The 18,552-nt window shown below is 46.3% G+C and overlaps 1 protein-coding gene and 1 pseudogene across 2 annotated transcripts; one reads left to right on the top strand and one right to left on the bottom strand.

The window, feature by feature from the left end:
* The first annotated feature begins 487 nt into the window (after nt 1-487).
* LOC125518631 (peptidyl-prolyl cis-trans isomerase CYP28, chloroplastic-like) lies at nt 488-6,260 on the top strand. 2 transcript variants are annotated; one of them, XM_048683459.1, is made up of 4 exons: nt 561-790; nt 1,744-1,877; nt 2,523-3,335; nt 5,959-6,260. In XM_048683459.1, exons 3-4 carry the CDS (start codon nt 2,570-2,572, stop codon nt 6,168-6,170), a joined length of 978 nt encoding a protein of 325 aa, XP_048539416.1. In that variant the 5' UTR covers nt 561-790; nt 1,744-1,877; nt 2,523-2,569; the 3' UTR covers nt 6,171-6,260. The 2 variants fall into 2 exon arrangements, with proteins under 2 accessions (XP_048539415.1, XP_048539416.1); XM_048683458.1 differs by lacking the exon at nt 1,744-1,877 and having other exon boundaries at nt 488-790.
* A 1,735-nt stretch (nt 6,261-7,995) lies between these two features.
* LOC125518632 lies at nt 7,996-16,649 on the bottom strand (annotated as a pseudogene).
* Nucleotides 16,650-18,552: the final 1,903 nt, after the last annotated feature.

Genomic DNA, 18,552 nt, shown 5'->3' with positions numbered 1-18,552 from the left:
TCATACCCTAAGAGATAGAGGGGAGAGGATGCTTACATTTGAATCCAACTATTGCATGGAGTCTTGATCGCTCTCGCCGTCGTTTCAAGACGCCATAGCTCCGATGGTTGGCGGCGGTGGCAGTCGTGGGAGCAGCACCAAAGGAGCGCGAGCGAGAGGGGACAACCACAAGAAGAATGAGTGGGCTGGCTTTAGCCGATTTGGTTTCGATCAACCCAAAAGGACGCCTTCGACCGAACAAGTAACGGTGTTTGCCCCGTGCCATCTTCTCTTTCGCCATGTGGGCGGGTTGCCACGTCAAAAAAAGTGGTTCAAAAAACTGTCAGTGTCTCCTTTCATTGTCATGCGTTGCATTTGGTGTAAAATTACACAAACGTGTTATGGTGGTTTTTTTTTGTTAACGGTGCATGTATTGTGACGGTTTAACGGATTTAACTCGACCGATAGAACGACCAGGGAAAGCGTCGGGCCGGAAGACGTCTCGCGAACTGACGCTCGCTCAATAGAATTTTTTTCCCCGAATAAAATTTCGAGCATACCCTTATCCTTTCCGGCCAGCGCCGGCCACAGGCCACAGCTGCTCCAACCGCCACCATGGCCGCCACCGCCACCGCCACGTCCCTAGGCCTCGCTCTCCACCGCCGAGACCACGACCCTAGCTCCCACCGCCGCCCCGTCCCCTCCTCGTGCCTGACCTCTACCTCCGCCTACCGCATCCGCAGGGCCAAGTGCTGCCGCAGGGGTGTGCCTTCACCGTCCGCCGCCGCCGCCGCCGGCGGTGATCTGGAAGGTGAGGTCCGTGCGCCGTGGCTACGCCGTTCTGTTTCCATTTCTTTGGGTGCTGTAAAAGGCAACGAGCTGATCCCTTGCTTTCCGTATTGCTGGTTGGACTGAAAGTATGAAACTATCACACTAAGTCAGCTGCGTGCCATGGACGCCAGGGAATGCTTGCTAGATGGCCAATGATTCTGGTTCAATTTATAGTAAAACTGTCAGATTTCCTCTTCATATTTTTGAGTCTTTGTCAGAAACACACAGCTCATTCATGGGTCTAGGGACCAAGAGTAGTAGTACAATAGAAATGTGACAATTCACAGTTAGTAGTAATGTATAATATCGAAGCAAGACAACAAAGAGACGAGCCAAGGGAAGGCTCTCCCCACTTGCTGGTTGACGACTGGCTGTGGTGACCGCCTGCATCCAGCTTGCACCCTCATCCTGCTTGAGCAGTATGAGGTCACAGATGCCAATCGCCACTTTTGCGGTTTGGAGTTGCCGATGGCCCAGGCAGATGGGCAGTTCTTTTGTTGAATTGCTGCCCGTCAGCTTGTTGGATATATGGACTTATTAAGAATGTGGTGATTGCCTACTGGGTTTTTGGAGGGAGAGTAGGGTAGCAGGCTGTAATGTGAAATCCATATATTTAACAAACTTTGATGCAATTGCCAGCATACTGCATACATGTGTATTGTAACTACTTGATTGCTGTTTCTTGCCTATTATAATAGCTGTACACTAGGGTCTAGGGCCATGCCCACACGTTGCTGTGGGCGTATTCACAATTAAGTAACCAAATATGTTTATGAATAGTCTTAGTAATTTCTTTCCTCATGTTTTCTCTTTAGCATGCATGTCTGTAATAGTTCAAAGATGGTTTGTTTCTGAAAAGAGGTTTTACTGTATTTTTCCAATGGTGCACACACCTTTCTTCTAACACTTCGAAACATAATTTTCAATGAGCAGTTGAGTACCAGTCTCAAGCAACTCCTCCAGGTTACCAAAAGAGAATTAAATTCTCGGGGCTGATTTTGATGTTATTCAGGAGTAACGTTGACATATCTTGATGTTGGTGTGATATCGGGAGCATTATATGCTATGTAAGACAAGATGCAGACGAGAACCTTCCAGAACCGTTCAGTATATATTTCATTTAAACATTGAACTAGTCCATTTGATACATGTGCCTCCATACCTAAATTGTCCATCGAGTATGATTTACTGCACAGATCTGTGCCAAACACAGTACACGCCGGTCTTTATATGCATGACACATCTTCTACTTCTATATATATGCATGAAGCTTTTTAATTTTATATATGAATGAAATGTTGTTTTCAAAGGACAGAATGTTTCTATTCAAATATAGCCTTTCAGGCACCAACCTTCCAATTGTTTAGCAACAGTCCTTACATTCATTGTTTGCACCACATACAATGCATGGGTGCAGTAAATAGGAAATATTAATTAATTTACTGACTGTAATTCTAGGGGTGACGTGGCTTAATTAGGTTGCTGCAGTAGGAGTCACTTTTAGAATAGAGAGAGAGAGATCTGTACACCCATGTCATATGCTCCATCCTGGGTGAGCTCCATGTGAAAAATTAGAGAGATAACCTAGAGTTCTTATATTATGAATGCCTGAGCTTTTAGTTATACCTGACAGTGCTATGCTTGTTGTCAAGAGAGCAAGCATATTACTTAAGCAAAGTTTATGCCTCATTCATCTTCTGTTGTTATTGCAGGAAATGATATTAGCACCATATTGAAGCATTCACTTAACAACGAAACGATGCCTTCATCAAGCACAAAAGCTACTTCCTCCATGGCTGACCATGTTTCTCTTAGCAGCCTCCACCACCACCCTAGCAGCCAGTCTTCCTGTTTTGCTACCTCAAAACCAAACCATGACAGTACCCATAAATACAACCACTCCCCAAAAATTCCTAGGCGGTCTCTCGCCTTACTCCCTGCCTCCTCTCTTCTCTTCTCTGCGTCCTCCTCCTTTGCCATAGACAATGCAAACGCTCCATCCTCCTCCACAATTGACACCACCATCACCGACCGCATATTCATGGACTTTAGCATCTGCCCAAGCTTCTTTAGCAATGACCGCACGTTAGGAGCTGAACTTGCTTCATGCCCTGATTCCGAGCCCCTCGGACGTGTAGTCTTTGGTCTCTATGGTCGGCTACTCCCGATCACTACTGCCAACTTCAAAACTACCTGCACTACTTCTGCATATCGAGGCACACTTGTCCACAAGGTGCTTCAAGGTCAGTTCTTTGCTGCTGGCCGACAAGGTTCTCGGCGTGATAAGGGCGTGGTCCAACCTCCCTCAAAGCTTGTGAGAAATGTTGAGACTGTTGATCCTAAAGCGTATCAACTAAGACATGCAAGGCCTGGCACCCTATCCTTGTGTCTTGAGCAGAATGACGACGACGATAGCATCAAACTCAGTCCTGATTATCACAATGTTGAATTCCTGGTGACCACAGGGCCAGGGCCCTGTCCAGAGCTTGATGATCAGAACATTGTTTTTGGAACTGTATTAGAAGGTGAGTACTTCTGTCAGAATTACTTGTATTAGATGGTTATCACAGATCTCGTGTTGAATGTCTTGCAAGAATTTGATATCGTCCCTTCAATTTTTCAATAACATGCACTTCATGAACCAGCTATGTTATGTGGAATTTGACTAATGACTGATCGACTAATGATAGGATTGTTAAGACTAAGAGCAAAATGCAGCCTTGCTAGAGTAGGATTTCTAAACATGAACCTTCCGGTGATATACTGTTACAAGCTTTGTTTACATCCCATCTGTACAGGTCATAGATTATTCAGAAAAGCATCCATGCCATTAATCAATGAATCAATGTCTACCTTAGTTCTTCCCAACAGCAAGCCATAACATCCTCATCTTTGCTGCATACATGTTAGCTTATCCTGTGATTTAATAGTTAGTTTTGTTATCTAGCTTGAGCATGCCCCATCGGTGTTATCTGCCGGTCTGGCATCGCAAGGGCCTGCAACAGGTTGATTCACTCTCCCATATGGTGTTTGTGTTGGTGATAGATACACTAAACAAGTTGTTGGCCAAGGCTGAGCTTGGGTTGCTCCGCCTCCTAGTACCCCGGAATTTGGCTGTGAGTGTCTCACTTTGAGAAGAAGGGCTGTCATCTTCTACCACCCGGATAGAGCAGAGTTGCTCATTGTTCGCAGCATACTTGCGATCTTCGGGCATGTATCGGGGCTTCACACCAATTTCGGCAAGTGCTCGGTGTCCCATTTGGATGTTCGGACGAGGAGGCCCTGGAGGCAGCATCGGTCATGGAGTGTCAGCTAGCTCCCTTTCTGATCAGATAGCTCGGGACCCCTCTCGCGCTAAGCAGGTTGTCGAATGAGCTGCTCCAGCCCTTGGTTGCAGGCCACTCCGCTCAGGAGGCTTAGATATATCGGACTTCTCCCGTGATGAACGGGAGGTGTTCGCCGCATCCACCAACATAGTGGTTGGCGACGGAGCATCTACCTTATTATGGAGGATTGCTTGTTGGATGGGCGCACTATCTCAGAGTTTGCGCCTGAGCTCTTTCTCCTGGTCTCAGGGCGCACTAGGAAAAAAAGGGCACAGTTAGGGAGGCCTTGACCGACCGTCATTGGATGTCAGCCATCCCTCTGGCAGTATATCCAGGTTAGGTGAATAGTCCACGGGGTGGTGCTTTCCACCTCACCAGATGTCCTCCAATGGTGGTGGACACCGAGCAGTCAGTACACATCCAGGACCTGGTATGACGCCCTCTTTCATGTGTCGGTCGGTTCGAGCTCTTGAAAGTTGAACTGGAAGTCTTCCCTCCCCCCGCGCTAATTCGTGTGGCTCGGCTGTCACGACCGCTGAGAGACTGTAGAGACGTGGCCTGCAGCATGCACCTAGCTGGCGTGCTCTGTGACCAGTCGGACGAGACGATGGGTCACCTCACGAGTTGCCCCTTCTGGCTCACGATGTGGCATGAGGTGTCCCTCGCTGCAGGCACTATTTTGTGGACTGGGGCAACTAACATGCCATTCCGTCCAGACTGCTGTTAGAGAGGGCACGTCCTCCGTCGTCATGTTGGTAGCATGGTATTCAAATTTTCAGATAACGGATCCTTCTAATCCAGTCTATCTGGAAGCATCGTAACGCGATCATCTTCGACAACGCTAGGCTCAGTTTAGCTGGTCTCCTTGACACTATCAAGTCGGAAGCTAGGCAAGGGCGGGCGCGAGGGGTCTTGCAGCGTTGGTACCAGCAGGGCGGTGCCTAACGTTTAGCGGTATCGTGTTGTAGTTTTGGGTGTCTCTCATCTTTGGACTTGTACAAACTCTTCTTTCTATCAATACATCGAGACGCAAAGCTTTTGCATTTTCTCGGAAAAAAAATAACATAACGGATTACATCACCCAAAAACAATTTGGTTTTTGTTGGCTAAATGAAGACATCTCTTTTTATTCAAACAATTTTGAAGACATATCTAGTTCAATAGTATTCTTAAACTTACTGCCTCCCATCTTCAAACCTCATGCCCGCCAACTCCCATGTCCGCCGCAGTTACGCAAGTGCAATGTTGTCTGCTTGCTTGAATCTTTTCTTCACCGTTCAACTTCTTATCAAAATTTAGAGGTTACATTTTCTCTAATGCACATATGTTACACGTACCTGACGAATAGTGTACATATGTTACATTTTCTCTAATGCACATATGTTACATTTTCTCTAATGCACATTTTCTCTAATGCACATATGTTACATTTTCTCAGATCTTTTTATTTCTGTAGTTAATTATAACTTCTGAAGTGCTGAAGAGACTGTTCCGGAGACGGTCCATGTCTCTTATTTGCTAGTGTATTGTATGCTTACATGCCATATTCACCGCGAAGGCACATATTTGTTTTCTTAAAAATAACTGACAATTAAGTTGGTTGGTGTATGTTACCTATCATGTGCAATTATCAATCTTTTCCTTTACTGGACATGCATTCTTTGCAATTTTGCAGAACTTCTGAAATGCCCCAGCATATTGTAGAGCACCCTCGTGCTCTTTTATGAACTGCCGGGTCCTTCTCGTTATTTACTAATAAAAAGATGGAAGCAACCAAGTTTATTTACCCTTTGTTCTGATGTTTGTTCCATTGATCATGTAGGAATGGACGTTATCACCAGCATTGCAACCATCCCTACCTACAAACCAGGTGAAAGGATCCAATTCTTCAATGATTTTGCACAGCTGATTGGCGATGAAAGAGCTCAATCTGCTAGAGCCATGTGGGATCGCCCACAGAAAACCGTGTATATCAGCGGTTGCGGGGAGCTCAAAGTGACCAAGCCATCCCTTTCCCCTCCTAGCTTGCCATGATAAGTACTGTATAGATGCAATTTTCCTGTAATTACTATTCCATGTAGCTGTATCTCTACCTATAATATGATATTCTGTATCTCATGTAAATGGCTGGTCAGTGCTGACATATCACCACTGACGGGAAGCCGAAGCGACCGGTTAGTGATGATGGGTCACCAGGGAGTGGACAAACGACTCGTCACTGGCTGGTCGGCTAGTGGCTCGTCAGTGTTTACTTACTAGAATAGCCCTCCCAGACTTGTCACTAACTGATCATGGCCGGCCCGTCAGTGGTGAACGCTACCACTGACAGGTCTCCTCGAGCCGTCAGTGTTGAAGCGATTTGTAGCAGGGAGTCAAACAACATGGTGATCAAAGGCGACCCTATTTGTCACATTTGACAGAGCCTTGCAGATAGCAGCATTATCCACCATGAACAACATATCCCCACCACGAAGAAAAACATAAAACCAAGAAAAGGCTTGCCAAAGAGGGGAAGGGCAGCAGCTGGTATCCAGAAGATCAGAACAGCTTCAACAGAACCCCAGATGAGAAGTGCATGGATGAACCCGGGTACATATGAACCCACTTTGAAAAACACATTTCTAAATTCTAAAAGAATCTGGAAAAAAATTGCACGGGTACGTCTCCATGTTCTATGTGCGTGCATAAAGTTTCACAGAAAAATAACTTTTTTTGTGGCCTGTGCAAAAAGACAAAAAATTATGTCGTGAAACACTATTTAGAAGCACTGAAATTTGTCTTTTTTGCGGAGGCAAAACAAAGACATTTTTCATAAAACTTTGTGCCGCGTACACACATTTGTGAACATGTATGCGTGATATTTTCTTTTGATTTTTTGACATTTTAAAACGCGCTTAAAATGCATTTTATGAAAAGTGGGTGCATATGCCCATGGGTTCAGATGGTGCCCTCTCAACCCCAAACCCCCTAACAACGAGGCAGGTAAAAAAAGAGATGTCTAGCAGTTTCAGTTTGTTCAAGGATCATAGAGTATTGCCAGTCCAATTCGGCTTATGCATATTCTCTCTAGTAAGCATCGGGTCTTGAGAGGCATTTTCGCACGCCAGATCCATCTATAATGAGATCCTGCAACATGTGTACATAGAAGGAGAAAAAGAACAAGAAAAAATGCTACTGATACTTGGACTTAGACAGTACTAGTGAACAGTGTCAGGTTCATCAGGAAAATTCCTGGAAGTAGAATGATAAAAAATCAATGACATTCAATTATTCCAATAGTCATCAGGAAAATTCCTGGAAGTCAAATGATCAGCAATCAATGCCATACCATTATTCCAGTAGTCACCAGGAAAATACCATTATTCCACTGGTCATCAGGAAAATTCATGGAAGCCAGATGATCAGCAATGCCATTCCATTGTTCCAATAGTCATCAGGAAAATTCCTGAATGTCAAATAAACAGTGCCATTCCACTGTTCCAGCAGTTCAGCTCCAAGGGCTTTTTTTTAGACAAGTTCAGCTTTAGGTGACGCCTGAAAGGGATGTTTGGGCTGCAATTCATGCAACCTCTAATGGTACATTTTTGTTTTTGACAAATGTCAAAGTGCACATGAATTTTTCAGAGGTATAGCCACAACCTCATCATGTCACCATTTTTCAAAGAAACTTTCCTAGCAGCAAAATCTACATCCATAAATTTAAGAAGGGATTTGAACTTATGTTTACATGTTTCCATAAGTTCTTGCCACAACTGCACAACTGCAGTATACATCCTTAAAAGATTACTGCCTTACTGTAATGCAAAACACTGACACTGCATTAAAGGGATACACCATTTCATAGCTTGACCAACAATGGTTCTATGCGACATTCCGAAACGTTTCATAATAAGCCAACTTAGTTGAAGTTTTCCCTCAACAAAAGTCAAGTATGATTACAACTCGGTACTCTGATAAGGAAACCTGATAAGAAGTTATAAACTGATCTCTACACCAGCTTCTTCCAATTATTGCTGAAGCACACTGATACTATGAACAAACCTCTCTCTTTGCACCTTCTCAAATTCTTCGAGAAGGTGCAAAATCAACAAGGAGAAAACCAGAGCAGCATATCATTTCAGAATGACACCTGCTTCATGAAAATCAAGACTTCTACACCATTTCTTCAGCAGCTAAGCAAAGCAAAACCAGATCAAATATCTATCATCAGCCATGGGAATCTAGCTATATATGCCGACCAGGCGGCTTCAGCAGTCGCTGTTTCTTTCTAGATAGTTACTCGCTTCGGTCATCTTACCAACATAACATCTATACTTTCCATTCTACTCTACTATAATCTCTGGTAGTTTCAACATGCTGTGGCTGCAGCAGCTGCGCGCCCTAGTCCTGCAACACCTGCGGATTATTCCGGTACGACCAACCGGCCAGCTTGGACAAACTTCTTTGCCTTTGCTTTCACATCCCTTGCTGCTCACCGTACTGGACAGTTTCCCCTGCTGCAATCCGTCGGAGCCGGGACGTGATCCTTGACCTTCAGGTGATGTCCACACGCTTCCTCTTTGTGTTCTTTGATGCACTGGATTTCCTGCTCATGGTGATCAGGCAATGCGCTCTCGATAGATATCGACAGCTCTGGAACTGGATCAGCCGCACTGCCGTCATGCTTATGGTCGTGGCAGGAATGCGTATCTGCGACATGCACTGTTTGCTCTTCATCACAGCAATGATGCTCATGGTTCTGCTCATGGTCGTGGCAAGCATGCTCAGTGGCACAAAGCAAGCTGATTGGTTCTTCACAGTGCTTGTGATCATGGCAATCATGCTCATCGGCAGAATGTGAACTGTTGGGTTCTTGGTGGTGGCTATGTTCATGGTCATGGCAATCATGCTTGTTCGCAGTGGGGTGAGGGTTGCAGATGGTGGGTATGGCCATGCCCATGGGAAACATGCTTGCTTGTCACCATCTTGGCTGCTCGGCTCTTTGCAGTGGCTATGGCCATGGCCATGATCATGGCAGCCATGCTTGTCTGTGGAATGCAGGTTGCTCGGCTCTTTATGGTGATCATGCTCATGGTGATGATCATGGCAGCCATGCTTGTCTGTGGAATGCAGGTTGCTAGGCTCTTTGTGGTGATCATGCTCATGGTGATGATCATGGCAAGAATGCTTGCCTGCAGATACATGCTCATGCTGATGACCATTGGAGCAAGTGGTGGTGGGAAGTACTATGCTCATGCTTTTTTGAGTGAGAAGAAGCACAGCATTTCTTCGCCACCTTTCCACTGCCTTTCTCCCTCAGTAGCAGCATGCTGTACATGATCACCAACAAGCATGTGCCAACATCAGCAAGGACTGCTGCCCAAATAAGCGGATGCCCGGCAAACGCAAGTGCAACAATTGCAAGCTTCGTAGTCACCGAGAAGACAATGTTCACGACGATGGTCCGGTGTGTCCTCCTGACCAGCTTGATAGCCTTTGGGATCCTGCGGATGTCATTCGACATCAGAGTAATGTGACTCGTCTCCATTGCGACGGCTGAACCGGACACACCCATGGAGACTCCAACATCAGCCTTAGCCAGTGCTGGGGCATCATTCATGCCGTCGCCAATCATCAGTGTAGGGCCATCTCTTGCCTTCAGTTCATCAACAATTCTCACTTTATCTTCTGGCAGAAGTTCAGCATGAACCTCGGCTAGTATGTTCCCCAGCTGCCACAAAAAGAAAAGAAACAGCAAAATCAGAAGGTGTTGCATTTGTATCCACTAGAGAAAGGAAAATACAAAACAATAAGATCCACCTATTCTCCAGAAGAAAAAGAAGAAATCATTACCTGGTTTTGCGCATGTGTGGCAGCGGCAGTACTATCGCCAGTAAGCATCACTGACTTTATGCCCAATGATCTCAACTCCTTGATGGCCTCGGTTGACCCAGTTCGGCATGAATCCGATAGGCTGAATACCCCAATCAATTCCTTGTTGCAGGCCACGTATCCGATGGTAACTCTTTTCATGTGTTCTACTATGTCTGGAACTATAGAACAAAAAAAGTTGCACATGATCAATTAACAGCTCAAGATTTCAACAGAAAATTGTGTTTCGATTAAACAAAATAGAAGAATGAAGAAAAATATACTATAAAAATGACTAACTTAATGCTACTGAGCAATGCTCATTTCAGTAACTTCATGCATGGGTAGGTTTGTCTCTTATTAAACAGTAAGTCCAATTGTAAATAGCAAAAGAATGTTGTCAACATTGAATATGTAAATGCTGAGTTCACATTTCACCAACCTGTTTGACACGATGCCCTTGCCAAGATCCTTTTGTTCCCAACATATACGCCCTCTCCATCAATTTCACCGTAAATCCCCTCGCCAGGATAGATTTGAAACTCAGCAACATTTTCTGATTTTGGCTCTACAGAGTTTGATGGAGCATAACCAACAAGAGCAGATGCCATTGGGTGGCTCGACCTGCTCTCGATGCTTGAAACCCTGCAACAGTCATGGAATTAAAATACTGTAAGAAGATCGAAGCACATAATGTCGTTGAAGAATTTTGAGCATTCTGATATGGACGCCACACTCACCAGTAAATAAGTTGTTGCTTCGAAACACGCTCACCAACTGTCTGAAACTCCTCGACAGAGAACTCGCCTCTAGTGATTGTACCAGTCTTGTCGAAGGCAGCAACTTTGATACTGGCCAAGGACTCAAGGACATCCCCTCCTTTGATGAGGAGTCCGGTCCTCGCGGCCCTTAGTAGCGCGCAGAAGGTTGCCACAGGTGTCGACAGCACCAGAGCACATGGACAAGCACTCACCAGGAGAACTAGGGCCAGTTCAAACCAGTGTCTTAGGTTGCGTGCTCTGACACACACAGGGATCACTGCCACTGCTGCAGACATGAAAATAACAGCTGCGAGGTGCAACCAAAGATCACAGTAAGTAAAACCATCCGATCCTACAACTGTCAATGACTGAATTTTCGCTACAGGCATAGTCTCTTCTATCTGGCTTACTGGGTGTGTAGTACTTGGCGCAAGTGTCGATCAGCCTCTGCGTACTGGATCGACTGTTTTGGGCTTCTTCGACCAGCCTTGCCATTTTGGCCACCGCAGAGTTGTCGGCCATAGCAGTTGTCCTCATAGCAATGTAACCTGACAGATCACCAATGTAGAATCAGTGCATGATCAGCGACCAGAGGTGAATTTTAGGCATCCCAGCAATGTCGATTCCAGTGACAGTGTAGTATGTATTACCATCTATGTTGAGTGTGCCAGCCCAGACCTGGGAGTCTGCCTGCTTGGACACAGGGAAGGACTCCCCGGTGAGGGTGCTCTCATTGACCTCACTCCGTCCATCAACAACAACACCATCGATTGGCACGACTTCCCCTGCCTTCACAGCTATTACTGTATTGATCTTCGCATCCTGGGTAGCAACCACTTGTCCAGTCTCTGCCAGAATAGCATTTTGTGGTGCCATGCTCATCAGTGACGACATGCCAGCAGTGGCCTGCATGTCAAAGAGTATGTAATCAGATTTTTCAGGGACAAAGTAGCACAAAAAGAAAAATTATTGCCCATGTAGACATATTTAATGATTACTGCTTCTTTTTTAGAAGACATTACTTTTAGTAGTTGCCTTCAGCTCCTCATCTTTCCAAAATTATTGGCGTGGCTTTCCCTAATCATGTCTTACACCTAGATATGAGTGTATATGCATGTCTGAGTCCACTAGATATAAAGTTCATTAGTCCCTTGGCTGATAAGTGACAGCTGAGGTATGCTAAAAAGGCAATACAATCAGCGAAACGGGCCTGGCTCTACTCCAACCTACTACGCGTAGAATGGCAGACCAAAATATGTTCACAAGTCCATCAGTGGGTCTAGTGCACATCAATATCAGCATACCCTGCCATGCCGCATCAGTACGAATATGTGCTCCTAACCATGCCACATCGGAAAAAAAGCTCCCTTTCCCGGTAAGTGGGGTCATGAGAGGACCTCACAGCTCTGATCTCTTAGGTGAAAGGAATTTGTGGACAACATACCTTGCCGCAGGCCCTGGTCTCGAGCCATTCGGCTATGGTGAAGAGGAAGACGATGAACCCGGCCTCAGAATAGTCCTTGAGAGCTATGGCCCCAGCAACTGCAAACAAAGCAAGTAAAACAAGTGAGCCATTGGCTATTCAATTGCCACCATCCATTTCCTACCAAAATTGCCACAATTTATGGGACGGCAGAGCACCAAAAAGGAATGGGTGTAAATATGTGACGATGACAAGATACCGTTCCTCCAAGACGAGTAGATTAAGCCAACATGTCTATAGTTTTTTTACAGAAAGTGGTGATTATATATACACACAGACTAGTTCCCATAGATACAACTTTCCTTTTATATTACCACTGCAAATAGAAACTCTGACACCTACTCTCATAATTGAGTCTCCATCAAAAGATCCGAGATGCTGACACATTTTTATCTGCTATCTGAACAGAAATTTTGTTTTCTAGCATAGTATTATAGAATACATAAACGAATATAAATTCTGACCAAAGTTCCTATGCTGATCCTTTCAAGAATCTGAGCAATCTTGACAGCACAAAAACCACAACGCTAGAAAGACCGATTCGAGCAAAGCGTTGCTTGTTCTAAGTGGAATCCGATACCCTATCTGAGATGCGACATCGCCACATGGAGAGGAAAGGAAGCAGATTTCTGTCCATTTGGCATAAACCTTAGCATCACAGCAACCTATCGCTTTGGTGCAGTTCAAAGTGGGGGGTCCCTACAGGAAGAACAAATACCAAGGGGGAAGTTTTAGCAAGTGAGACATAAGCTTTTGGTAGTATCTTTCCAGAAGCCTGTTTTCCCACTAGCTAAGCACCCACCATTCATACTGGTGCAAGGAAGCAACCTGCCTTGACCCCAGTTTCCTGGGTGACTTTTGGCTTTTTTCTCAGCGATGTTTAACACCTAGCAACATCATCAGTACTTCCAATGATTCAGTCTGTGGTTTTTCGTTAATTAACTAGGCAAGTCTCTTCTGCTTAATTAATCGACGAGGTAAAGCTTTTGCCCCCGTTTATAAAAAAGGTATTTCCAAAGAGTGCTAGCGGGTGTTGAGCGTATACGAAGCAACAGAAGATGGCGACAGAAGATTTGTTTTAGAACAAGGCCCTGATTGGCGTGGAGGTGGACTTATAAAATTACTCATGTCTTCCTCTCTTTTGAATTTTTGATGTGGTAACTAGTTCAAAGCATTTTTTTATTCAGATGTATAAACAAAATCTTACCAGAATTGGTAAGGATTCCTCTGTCAAACTAGCAGATTCCACACGAGTTAAACACATCACATTCGTAGGAAATTTTTTTTTTAGAAAATTGATGAGTTTTATCTGCAACTAGGCTATGTGGTGGTGGTGGGGGGGGGGGCAAAGATTCATGAATTTAAGGATACTGTACACCATAACTGCATGAATCTAGAGTTCTAGACAGGAAAAAGGCAAGCCCAGTGACATGAAACATATGCTTGTGTGCGTGTGCAGGCTACAGATCACATCCTGAGTTTACAGAAAGTGGTGATTATATACACACAAAATTGCTACTGCAAATAGAAAATTGGATCCCTCCTCTCATAATCGAGCCTCCATCAAAAGATTCGAGACACTGACACATTTTTATCTGCTGGTCTGAACAGACAATTTGTTTTCTAGCATAGTACCGGGTAAAAGAAGAACTCTGTTCAAGTTTCTTTCATGAAACTGAGGTATCTTGACAGCCAGACCTCTAGAGAGAACGACTCGATTCGAGCAAAGCGTTGCTCACTCAAAGTGGAATCCGATACCCTATCTGAGATGCGACATCGCCACATGGGGAGGAAAGGAAGCGGATTTCTGTCCATTTAGCATAGACAGTAGCATCACAACAACCTATCGCTTTGGCTACAGGAACACCACCACCAATCTAGATGTGCCATAGACAGACCCGATCCAGAACTCCCAGGGGGTTCTGGACGGGTTTCGGGGAAGTTTCGGCAAGTGAGACATCGCAAGCTCCGAGTATCTTTCCAGAGACTGTTTTGGTTCTGCCCTCCCACTAGCCAGTTAAGCACCCACCATGCGTGCTGGCACTGGTGCAAGGAAGGAACCTGTCTTGACCCCAGTTTCCTGGGCGACTCTTATTTTCGGCATATTGGCACCACTGCTAACAACAACACCATCAATTGTTCCAGTGATTCGGGTCTTTGGTTGAACGTGTTTTCCCCCGATCCAAAGTGCTAGTGATCGTTGTGTCAGCGTCGTATACGAAGATAAGATAACGACACGAATTTTCTAGGATTTTTTCATGTAGTAACTAGTTCAGAGCATTTTTTTTTAACTCAGATGTAGTAAAAGCAAAAAACTTGCCAGAATTAGCAGGATTCATCTGCCTAACTAGATTCGGCACAGCCAAGCAGGGCACCTTATGCTCTGCACCTGGCTAGGCAATTTATTTGTTTACTTATTTTCAGGAAATGGATGAGCTTTTATTTCTCTTGGCTTCCTCTGCAAGTAGCCAGGCTAGTGGGGTGACCCAAAGATTCATGAATTTCAGGATATATACACCATGGCTGCTTAATATTGATATTGATCGCACACTATGAATCTAGTCAGGAAAATGGCAGAGCCTAAGTCACATGAAACACATGCTGCGTGCGTGCGTGCGTGTGGAAACTTCAGTGCAGCTCACAATGAACATCAACATCGGAACGGTTCGAAGGTGGCGAGTGTTGGCCGTACCTGCGATGAGCATGAGTATGTTGACGTCCATGGTGCGCCGCCGAAGCGCGGCGACGCTCCTGAGCACGATCGGCGGCAGGCCCGCGGCCGCCCCCGCCACGGCGAACCACTTGAGCGGCCGCCAGAAGTGCTCGAAGAGCGAGACCACCAGAAGGACCCCGCAAACGAGCACGTAGGGGCTGGGCCATTTGTTGGACACCTTGCTCTGCCCGGCGCCGCCGTACGCCCTCACCGACGCCTCCAGCCTCGCCCCGTTCAGCTTCCTCACTGCACCAAAAAAAATGATACAGTTCAGAACTTGCAGTTTCAGAGATTATACTGAATAAATAATGGTTACGTAAACAACTGTGAAATCCATAATCCCATACTGTCAGAATAATAATCAGGGAAAATCTGGGAACGAGCAGATTTGGCAAAAAAACCTGTACTAAAAACAGTAAAATAACCAAGGACGGGACAAGAACGGAAAGCGCATAAGAAATTCAGAGAGAAGAATAGGGACTTTGCGTGATCCTTCACGTGGTTCGATGTATTCCTCCGTCGCGGCAACTGCAAGTAAACAAAGTTCGAGAATGATTTCTTTTTTTTATTAAAGCCCAGAACCCGTACCCCGGAACCCCGGCGACGGTGAAGTTGGCTCACGTCGGCGGTCGGCCAGTTTTAAAATCCAGAACCGTCCAGTCCAGGGCCGTCGTCATCGGAATTTATGAGGCGGCAGGCAGCACGTTACCCCAGTTTTTCAGTTTTTAATCCAGTTGAACGGCGACCCCGGTCTGCTCTGCTGCGGTCCGGGGTCCGGCGACCCCGGCCGCCCCGTCGAGTCAAAATCCAATTAAAAACCGCGGATTACGGGAGAAAAGTTACTGATGAACAGCGAACGCCGGCGGCTTTCACCGGAAACCAAGGAGTAACGGCGAGATAAACGAGGAGCTATGCGTCTGACATGCGAGGAAGAAGACAGTTGGATGATGACCGGGTCACGGGGGCCGGCCGGGCGGGACGGCGGAGGGATCTCGGGGAAAAGCGGGAGGGGGGGGGGGGGGGGGGGGGGGGGGGGGGGGGGGGGGGGGGGGGGGGGGGGGGGGGGGGGGGGGGGGGGGGGGGGGGGGGGGGTTGCATGTTGGTGCTTACCGATCTGGGCGGTGGAGATGGCGGCGGCGTCGTGGAGGACGATGACGGTCCGGGAGGGCACGACGACGGTGACCTTGTGCACGCCGGCGAGCGGCTCCAGCAGCTTCTCCACCAGCGGCACCTCCGACGGGCAGCAGATGCCCAGCACGTCGAAGTAGCTCTTCTCCAGCCTGCCTGCCGCCGCCGCCGGCGCCGCCGAGTCCCCCATCGCTCCCTCTCCGTACACTTGCTCGCTCCCGCTTCTTTGCGAGACTCTCTCACCTGCCCGTGCCTCCCTCCCTCTGCCTGCGCGCGACACGGCGGCAAGAAGCCAAGAAGAGTTAGCGGGGGCGGAGCGGAGCAGAGCAATCTTGGCGTGCGGTGTTGGTGGTGGTGTATGATGTACGGTGGTAGGTTCGGAGGCGCCTCTAGAGATTTAATATCCCTGGACTGGACTCCGCGCGCCCGCCATTAACCGTGCCGGCCCACCTACCTCGCGACGGCCGGGAGCGCGGAGCGGGGGAAGAAGGAGACGAGGAGGATGATGGCGATGCAGTGGCAGGTGAGGGGAGGGGGGCGAGTATATAACGCCGAGCGGCGCGGAGCGTGGTGCTGGAAAACGGTGCGAGCGCAGGACGGGGAGAGCGACGCGTGCTGATCGGGGCCGGGTGGGGGGGGGCGGGGCGGATGGATGATGACGGAGGGGGCACTGGGATTCCGGGGGAGCCCACCGGCAGTGCCGAGTTCACCCAGGAGTCCAAGACGGATTGGGCGGAGGGATGGGGAGGGAGAGGCGTGATGAACTGCGGTTCGGGGCCGTGCCGGAAAGCCGAGAGAGACGGCCGCTTGTGGGGGAAGGGGAGGTGCGGTTCGGAGGCCGGGTTGATTAACCGCCTCCGCGCCTGATGTAAACGCAAGCAGGCCTCCCCCGTGGTTGCATCAACCGCCTCGTTTTGGTTTCCGTTTGGGCCACGCCTGGTTAGGCCTGTCTTTCTCAGTTTTCATATGGAAGAAGTTGCACTATCTTTTTAGTTTCCAGGGAGGACCCTTCCAAATGGTATTTTTTTTTAGAAATCCCCTAAAAAAAGTTTTTTCAGAATGCCATAGTTACCTAGAAAAATGTAGTTTGAAATATTCTGAGACGTTTTGGCAGAAACGAAAACCCAGTCTCCTTTTTAACACAGTCCAATCGCAGAAGCCCCGCATACACACACATACACTCATCATATGAATGCACGCACGCACACCCTACCCTTATGAGCACCTCCGAGATACTGAATCGAAACATATCCGGAGATTGACGAAGTAACCATAGGCACCTCATAGCCAATGGGTGCCAAGTCTAGTCTAGGACTTGAACTCTGATGGGCTGGTTTGACCACAAGAAACCTAACCATCCGAGTTACGCTAAATTTCTATGGTATTATTTTAGTAGAGTATTAACACACCCTTATGTTCCCGACCTTATAAGAAAACGGAAAACAAACAATTTGCAACGTGTATCCTTAGGTAAATTAATGCCGGCCAATCGACTTCCTAATGCTGCAAAATACGATGGTATTTTGTAAACGGTGACAATTCGTGTCTATAACTTTCAAAATTGTGGTTTATGCAAATTGTGTTGTATTGAAAATACTCAGCATCCAATCCAGACATCGAGTAAAGTTGAAGAAATATGCAAGATTGAACTTAAAGATACACATATCTTTGTTACCATCTATACGTACTACTAACAAAAGGAGGTATAATATTCTTGCTCCGTCATGCTATTTTGCAGAAAACCCCTTGATATTTCTGGTAATCAATTCACAATTTAGTTTTAAGTTAGATTTTTTGCTTTTGCATAAGACCCTTGATGTTTATGCTAATCAACCACATGGCAGTCTTAAGTCAGATTTTTCACCTTTGCAGAAATCCCCCTAATATTTGGGTTAATCAACCCGTAGTACATATGAAATGCTTTTAGAAACATCCATATCTTTTATACCCTAACTCCAAATTTAACATGTTATGTATGGAATTTGAATAGAAAAATGCGTAGAATCTGCATATGATGTTATTTTACTTGTTAACCATTTAAAAAAATGCTATTTAGGATGCAACCTTAATCAATAGCACGTGATCCATCTTTCTTTCGTACCAGTGCCGATCCAAATTAGAAATGAACACCTCAGCAAAACCTGTACTGGATACGAAAGAAATCATCTATAACCAAGCATGCATGCCTTGCCAAAACCTCATAGGAAGAAAGTTGACTTCTCATCTTATGTTAAGAAAAGTAGTCCTTAAGATTGACAACATTCAAACAAGTTGTAATTGTGTGAGCACTAAGGCCACCATCAGTGAGGATGGGAAGGAGGATAGGTGACAATACAGCTGAGATGTCATGTGTTGAAATAAAGGACATGGACCTATTTGGGTCTTGAGTCATGGTTATTGGTTAGGGGAGTGTGGTATTTCTCTCCCGTTGCAACACACATACTCTTTTGCTAGTACTATTATAAAAGCTCATGATGGTTG

The sequence above is a fragment of the Triticum urartu genome, chromosome 7, assembly GCF_003073215.2.
Source record: "Triticum urartu cultivar G1812 chromosome 7, Tu2.1, whole genome shotgun sequence".
NCBI classification, from domain to species: Eukaryota; Viridiplantae; Streptophyta; class Magnoliopsida; order Poales; family Poaceae; genus Triticum; species Triticum urartu.
The sequence above is the reverse complement of the archived record's forward strand: the minus strand, read 5'-3'. Positions and strand labels throughout refer to the sequence as shown.